Source organism: Lactuca virosa, chromosome 9 (assembly GCF_052849685.1).
Source record: "Lactuca virosa cultivar CGN04683 chromosome 9, Lactuca_virosa_CGN04683_v6, whole genome shotgun sequence".
NCBI lineage: Eukaryota > Viridiplantae > Streptophyta > Magnoliopsida > Asterales > Asteraceae > Lactuca > Lactuca virosa.
The window spans coordinates 120,223,873-120,232,339 of record NC_136434.1 but is presented as its reverse complement, the minus strand read 5'-3'; the positions used below and the strand labels follow the sequence as shown (position 1 = coordinate 120,232,339).

The window sequence follows — 8,467 nt, the reverse complement described above, 5'->3', positions numbered from 1 at the left end:
ATTATAGTTACAGACTTATCCAAGTGGGAGACTGTTGGATTAGGTGTCTAAGCCCATAACTATAATTGGTATGTACTTGAATTGACAGCAGCACAGTCCTTTTGGGTTGCCCTCAACCTAGCAACTGGACAAGGAAATTATGAAAGGAGAGATATTAATTTATAAGATTAATAAATTAATATATATATATATAAATGATTTATTAATATGTTAATGGATTAATATATTAATTAGAAATCATTATGTTTAATTAATTGTTAGCCAGAAATTAATCAGAATTGATTTTGGGGTTAAAAGAATTAATTATAAGGTGCAGGGACTAGTTTGCAATTATCTAATAGTTGAGTGGAAGGCTCTAGAACCCCCTTGGAAGAGGGTGGACGAAATCTTTAGGGGAAACCCTAATAATTTCGTCCATAGGGGCTTGGATAAGGCCCTTGGGTTTGCTTAGGCCCTAAGCAAAGGATAACTAGGGTTTCCCTTAAACCCTAGATCCCTCAGCTATATAAGGAGCCTCCTGGTTCATGTTTTTGGTCACTCTTTCTTTTGAAGAAACCCTAAGGCCGAGATTTTGCATACTCCCTCTCCTCTCTCTCTCTTCTACTTTCCTTCTTGCTAGTTTGGGTGTGACTCCATTAGAGGCATTACACTTGTGGTGCTAAAGCTTCCAAGAAGATCAAGATCAAGATCAAGGGAATATCAATTGTTTGCTATAACAATTGAAAGGTATGTAAACCCTAAACCCTAGTTTACTATTTTCGATAATAGCCTCTCTCCTCTAGGGTTCTTGTATTGCAATTCAAAGTTGTATGTTCAATAGTTAAAACATAGATCCAAAGTAGGTTGCATGTGAACTTAGGAATTGTTTTTCTAGTTTATTTGTTTTACCTAAAACCCTTCAATTGGCATCACCCATGATGAAATCAATAGTAACTTGCCCGTGTTTCAAAAAGCCTACACTTGACACGATCCCCGATGGATTACCAGAAATCAACTCAACTGCTCGACCTCCGCGTGGGACCGCATAGTGATTCGAATCAATGTATTTTACTATACCTAAAATGGTCCAATATTGGAGCGGAGATTGGATTGAACTGTCTGGATAGCTTGAATCAGCCTCAAGCAGGACTCCTTGAGAGGAGTTCTCGATAAAGACGGGTCCCACTTCAAATCCACTATTCACAAACCCATTATCTGTTAAAAAAAATTAGTTATTTATTAAATACCTAAAATACTAATATTTTGTAATTAACAACATACCTGAATACGACCTTGGACCATGGATCCCGGTAACTAGAATAGTGTCGACAATAGGCCAACAAGTTGTATTATTACTATTACTTGTTGATGTACTTTGAATTCGTAGGCTCATAAGATCCTTTTGGTTCCATAAGGAATAAGCATAGGTTTGCCACATTTCGGTCCCTAGTGATTCTCTGAAGAAGAATACTTCAGAAGCACTAGGGCCCGAAACATTTACAGAAGTGGAGTTGGCACAATCGGGGCTGCTTGGAGCAAGTGTAAAGGTGAGGACAAAATCGTAATTTCCATCCGGTTTGAATGTTTGGTTAATCATACCGTTTGGACCCAGTTGCAAGCCATGACCATTTCCAGGTAGAGAAACGTTTCCGCCAGCTGTCACGTACCAAATGGTACCGTTGAATGACCAACCGGGGATACGGTTGGTTTTCGTATCGAGGAGTATGAATTGGGAGGTAGAGTTTGTGGTTAGATTTGTTGGTGGAGATTCAAAACCAGAATTCTCAAGTGTAACTGCTTAGTTATATAAAAAGTTAGATCATTAAGGATGGAGATAGTATAAAAGAGCAATGATTTGGTCAAAAGAGGTAAGAACGTACCTTTAGAATACACTAGTGATACCAAGAAGAGCAATATAAAGATGAGATTCACGAGAGCCATTGCTATTGAAGGAGAGTGGGTTGTATATTGATTAAGGAAAATGGCAAGGGGTTAGCTATGAATTTAGGAGAAATGATCGAACATGTTGTATATGAAGATGCAAAGTCTGTTAGGATCGAGACACGAACACGAAACTCTCTCTCTCAGCTCACGAATTATAGATTAACAAGAACACAAAGATTTAAGGTGGTTCGGTCTATTTCTGACCTACGTCCACACGAGGGTAACTTGGAGTTTTTATTTATCTTCAGTGATGTTGGTTTTTTGTCATTTACAAAATACAGAGTAATCTCTTATATAGAGATGGAAATCAGAAGTAGTAAAAAAAAACACAGCCGGGTCTTCAACCAGACTTTAAGAAAAAAGCCTCAAAACATGGTCCGTAAGAACCGGATCACCATTCCTTTTTAATCAACATTTTTGACTAACTTTTCTGTGGATTCACACTCAACAATCTCCCACTTGAAGCCACGAAACAATCTTCACTTGTGCTTCAACTGTGCATCTGTATTTCTGTAAAACACTTTTGATCTTGACTCCATCCTAGTTACCCGACCTTCTCTTCAATTATCCTGAAGGCCAGTTGAAGCTATGCAAAGCTTCAACTTTTCTAAGGTGACAACCTTAGTCAACATATCAGCTGGATTTTCAGTTCCTTTGATCTTATTCAACTTCAGAGTGCCATCATTAATTCTTTCTCTGATGAAGTGATATCTCAGCTGTATGTGCTTTGTCTTCGAATGGAAGACGGGATTCTTTGCAAGATGAATTGCACTTTGATTGTCAAAAAATAATGCACAATCATCTTGTTCTTTGCCAAGTTCGTTGAGAAAATTCTTCAACCATATAAGCTCTTTGCTTGCTTCAGCAACTGCCATATACTCTGCTTCTGTGGTTGAAAGGGCAACACTTTTCTGTAGTTTGGACATCCAACTTACTGCAGTGCCGCCCACTGTAAAGACATACCCTGTGGTGCTTTTGTATGAATCTTTACAACCACCAAGATCTGCATCTGCATAACCATTCAGAACTACGTCTTTTCCCTTAAAATTTAATGCCGTCTTTGAAGTCCCTTTCAAGTATCTCAACAACCATTTAACTGCTTCCCAATGTTCTCTTCCCGGATTGGACATGAATCTACTAACAACTCCCACTGCATGAGCTATATCTGGTCTCGTGCATACCATTGCATACATGAGGCTACCAACTGCGGATGCATAAGGAACTTTAGCCATTTCTTTCTTGTCTTCTTCTGATCTGGGTGACTGAGCTTTAGAAAGCTTAAAGTGACTTCCCAAAGGTGTGCTTCTGATCTTGGCATCTTTAAGGCTGAATTTCTCTAATACTTTCTCAAGGTACTTTTCTTGAGATAGTGTTAAAGAACCATCTTTGTTTCTGAATATACTCATCCCGAGTATTTGCTTTGCAGCTCCCAAGTCTTTCATTTCGAACTCTTCAGACATATGTTTCTTCAACTTCTTGATCTCTGACATGTCTGAACCGGCAATCAACATATCATCTACATAGAGTAGTAGAATGATATAAGAACCCTTAAACTTCTTGATGTAACAACAATGATCATTGTCACATCTCTTGTAACCAACTTTTCTCATGAAGTTATCGAACTTCAAATACCATTGTCTGGGTGCTTGTTTCAGACCATACAAACTCTTCTTCAATTTACACACCAAGTTTCCTTTGCCTTTATCCTGAAAACCCTCTGGTTGTGTCATGTAAATGTCTTCATCTAGGTCACCGTGTAGAAAAGCTGTCTTGACATCTAGTTGCTCTAGATGCAAACTTTCTGCTGCTACAATACTGAGAACAAGTCTGATAGTGGTCATCTTCACTACTGGAGAGAATATTTCATTGAAATCAATTCCTTCTTTCTGTTGAAAGCCCTTGACTACTAATCTTGCTTTGTACCGTTTGGTACCATCATGTTCATCCTTGACCCTGAAAACCCATTTATTCTGAAGAGCCTTCTTCCCAACTGGAAGCTTTGTTAAGTGCCATGTGTTGTTCTTCTCAAGCGACTTCATTTCATCTTTCATTGCTAGCTCCCACTGCAATGAATCTTTCAACCCTATAGCTTCAGAGTAACACTGGGGTTCACCGTTTTCTGTCAAAAGAATGTAGTTGACAGATGGTGAGTATTTGTTTGGTGGTCTTGTGACTCTGGAAGATCTTCTTAGTTGAACTTGAGGTGTGACTGGGGACTCTGGAGTTGGAGGACTGGTTTCTTCATCTTCAGAATCATTACTGGAATTATCCCCTGAGCTCCCACTGTCAGTTGAATCATCCCCAGATTCAGGGATTTCGACTGGAGCTTCTTTCTTCTTTTCAACACCTTCAAACTCAACATACTCCTTCTGATCTTCTGGACTTTTGTTGTTTCTGTCTTTGTATAACTCGGCTTCGTTAAAGGTGACATTCTTGCTTCGGATTATCTTTCTGCTCTCACTATCCCAAAGCCTGTAACCCATTTCATCCGACCCATAACCAATGAATGTACACTTCTTGGTCTTTGAATCAAGTTTATCCCTGTCACCATCTTTTAACAAACTGTAAGCAGTACAACCAAAGACTTTCAGGTGTTTGAGACTTACTTCCTTCCCTTGCCACATTTCTTCTGGTAATTTAAAATCCAAGGGAACACACGGTGAACGGTTGATCAAGTAGGTTGCAGTATTAACTGCATCAGCCCAAAATGTCTTAGGTAAACCAGAATTCAACCTCATGCTTCTAGCCCTTTCATTCAGAGTTCTATTCATTCTTTCAGCTACACCATTCTACTGAGGGGTTCCTGGGACCGTCTTGATCATCTTTATCCCTTGCTTGGCACAATAGTCAACAAACTCCTTGCTTATGTATTCACCACCATTATCCGACTTCAGGCATTTTACCTTCAAATCAGTTTCATTTTCAACAGCAGATTTCCATATCTTAAAAGTATCAAATACATCAGATTTATTTTTAAGAAAATAGACCCATACCTTGCGTGTTGAATCATCGATAAAGGTTACATAGTAGTTTTTGCCTCCTAGAGATGAAACTGGTGTTGGTCCAAATACATCCGAGTGAACAAGCTCCAACTTCTGAGCTTTCGGTGTCTTCCCCGTTTTTACAAAAGTAACCCGCTTTTGTTTCCCGAGAACACAAGATTCACAAAATTCAGTTTCGACTTTCTTCAAGTCTGGAAACTTTCCTTTCTGAGCCAACATCTTCAATCCCTTATCGCTCATGTGTCCGAGTCGTTGGTGCCATAAATTAGATGGACTCGGATTGGTGGTTACTGCATGAACACCATCACCAGGTATCTCTACCATGTATAGAGTGCCTTTCTTCTTTCCTTTGGCAATCACCAAGTTGCCTTTGATCACTTTCCATTGTCCACCCCCAAAGTGAACATTAAACCCTTCATCATCCAATTTTCCAACTGAAATCAACTTTCTCCTTAAGTTTGGGATAACCCTGACATCTTTCAATGTCCAGTTGGTTCCCATGGAGGTCTTCAAATCTACGTCCCCAATACCCGTAACATCAAGCACTTGATCATCGGCCAAACGAACTTTGCCAAGATCACCTGTTTGTAGGTTCTTGACCATATCTGGGCATGAGACGGCATGGAAAGAAGCACCCGAATCCATAATCCAGGATTCCACTGAATTCTCAACACAGCATATGAGAAAATCTCCCGATTCTTCATAGGATACATTGTTTACTTCTTTCTTTTCAGCTGGTAGTTTTGGGCATTGGCTTCTAAAGTGACCCTTTTCTTTGCAATTCCAACATTCAATATCTTTTCGGTTCTTGGACTGCCCCCTTTTTCTGGACTTTGATCTGCCTCGACTACGTCCTCTTTCGTTTCTTCTTCCTCTACTTTCTGTATGCAATAAAGAACTAGAACTAGAACTAGAAGTCTCACCATTGCTTCTCCGTCTGATATCTTCATTTACAATCAAGTCACGAATACTCTCGAAAGTGAGTTTAATAGTGCCGGATGCACTACTAACAGCTGTGACGGTGCCTGACCAACTATCGGGCAAAGATGATAAAAGGAGGAGCGCTTGTACTTCATCTTCAAACTTTATTGCAACTGAGGCTAAACGAGAGATAATCGAGTTAAACTCGTTTATGTGAGCGGTAACTGACATGCCTTCCTTCATTTTGGTGTTAACCAATTGTTTGATGAGGAACACTTTGTTGGAAGCGGACGGCTTCTCGTACATGTTGGACAAAGCCTTAAATACTCCATAAGTAGTTGTTTCATTAACAATGTTATACGCAACACTCTTTGCCAATGAAAGCCTAACTACACCCAAGGCTTGTCGATCCAACAACTTCCATTCTTCATCATACATGTCATCCGGTTGTTCGCCCAACATAGGCAAATGCAAACTTTTCTGATACAACATATCTTCAATTTGCATCTTCCAAAATCCATAATCGGTTCCATCAAACTTGTCAATTTTGATTTTACCATCTTCTGCCATTTTTGCAATTTTCTGAAAGAACAGGGACCTGTCTTGCAATTTTCTGAAACTTCAGGGACCTGTCTTGCAATTTTCTGGAACTTCAGGACCGGTCTTTGCAATTTTCTGAAACTTCAGGGACCAAATCTGAGTTTTTCAAATTCTGCTACAGTGACGCTACAGTGACGCTACAGTGTCGTCTTCTCTGGCAGGTCTCCGGCGTACAGTGTCGTCTTTTCCGGCAAGGCTCCGGCGTACAGTGTCGTCTTATCCGGCAAAGCTCCGGCGCTACAGTGTCGTCTTCTCCGGCGAACTGGTTTTCCCGGTCACTATTCCGGCGAACCTTTGACCGGCGATTTGGACGTCTTCCGGTGGTCGAAAAATTCAGAAAAAAAATATTTTCGGAATCTTCGGAACGAGACCTTTCCAACGGTATACACCAAAATCGTTTTTGACGAAAACAAATTTCGACCAAAAAACTGAAAATCACCTTCTGGAGCTAAACCAACGCTCTGATACCACTTGTTAGGATCGAGACACGAACACGAAACTCTCTCTCTCAGCTCACGAATTATAGATTAACAAGAACACAAAGATTTAAGGTGGTTCGGTCTATTTCTGACCTACGTCCACACGAGGGTAACTTGAAGTTTTTATTTATCTTCAGTGATGTTGGTTTTTTGTCATTTACAAAATACAGAGTAATCTCTTATATAGAGATGGAAATCAGAAGTAGTAAAAAAAAACACAGCCGGGTCTTCAACCAGACTTTAAGAAAAAAGCCTCAAAACATGGTCCGTAAGAACCGGATCACCATTCCTTTTTAATCAACATTTTTGACTAACTTTTCTGTGGATTCACACTCAACAAAGTCAACTCTTTTGTCAACGTGTACCATGATTTGGTTTTTAAAGATTTGCTGATATATGAAGTCAATGGTCGATGAAGTAAGATCATGGGTTTCGTAACATTTCGAAATAAGAGAGAATCACTAACAGAAGACTGACCATTGACTATTCACGTTAGTTAAAGTATATATGATCAATGTCTTATTTAATTACATGGAATATGAATTTTCAAAAGACGTTATCGTTCGCTCTTTTGTCACCCGTTATTTTGTATAGATGAAATTAATATGGGTGCTAAGAAAGACTCAAATTATGATATAATATAAGTTAGGTGGTGCAGTATGTACAATTTTATAAGACGAGTTTGATCCGAACACAACGAATGACAAGGATCAAGAGGTATGGGCCTTGGCGGTGGTCCCACTGATTGCTCAGCCGCGCAGCCTTTGGCAATCATGCTACCTAGTCTGAAGAGTTCTTCAAGTCGGCTTAAGTTGCCAAACGGTTTTTCCAGAAATCTGCTACTAACTATTTTAAACTTAAAATTATTGTATCCATTTTTGGATGTGTAAGCATAAAGCCTCAGATTTCACTAATCTTGGATCTCTTTAAATTTTTTGAACTTTCCATATACTTTCCGATAACGTTGTTTTCTTTTTCATATATGAATTGGTAAAGTGTCTTTGGTGGATTATCCAAGCTTAGGCTTCGTGAACCAAATATAATATCAAAACTAGATTATGACTCGTGTAAAACGTGGGGGAATGTATAAAAAACATATAAAGTCATAAAAAAACATACACAATAATTAAAAAAAAAAAAAAGATCAAGTAGCATAAACAGAGTTCGTGGTACTAGTTATATTAAAATGTCTAAAACTTAAAATGAAATGTCTGAATATCTATAATCGTTGAAAACCCTCTTTTCAAGCAACATTTTTTGTTTTATTAGTTGGATGACTTTCCTAATCACATATAAGTACCTTCAAACATTTTTTGCTTATGACGCGAGAAACAATTACATATAACTGACAATGTGTGAAGATGAGTTTACACAAGTATAATCCAACTCTTAATAATGATTGTCCTTGACTTTTGTTAATGGTCATAGCAAAACAAACAGTTATAAGGAATTGCCTCCGCTGAAAACGGAAGGGGATTCTTTTATCAGACGGAATCAACTGCATGCAAGGTATGTAATTAGTTTCTTTGAAGAATCTACCGG

General features: G+C 38.8%; 1 protein-coding gene across 1 annotated transcript; it reads right to left on the bottom strand.

Annotated features, from left to right (window-relative positions):
- Positions 1-898: 898 nt before the first annotated feature.
- Positions 899-1,576, bottom strand: LOC145139725 (protein BIIDXI-like). Its single transcript, XM_079073449.1, has 2 exons — positions 1,261-1,576; positions 899-1,194 (listed from the first exon to the last, which is right to left on the bottom strand). Exons 1-2 carry the CDS (start codon positions 1,574-1,576, stop codon positions 899-901), a joined length of 612 nt encoding a protein of 203 aa, XP_078929575.1.
- Positions 1,577-8,467: the final 6,891 nt, after the last annotated feature.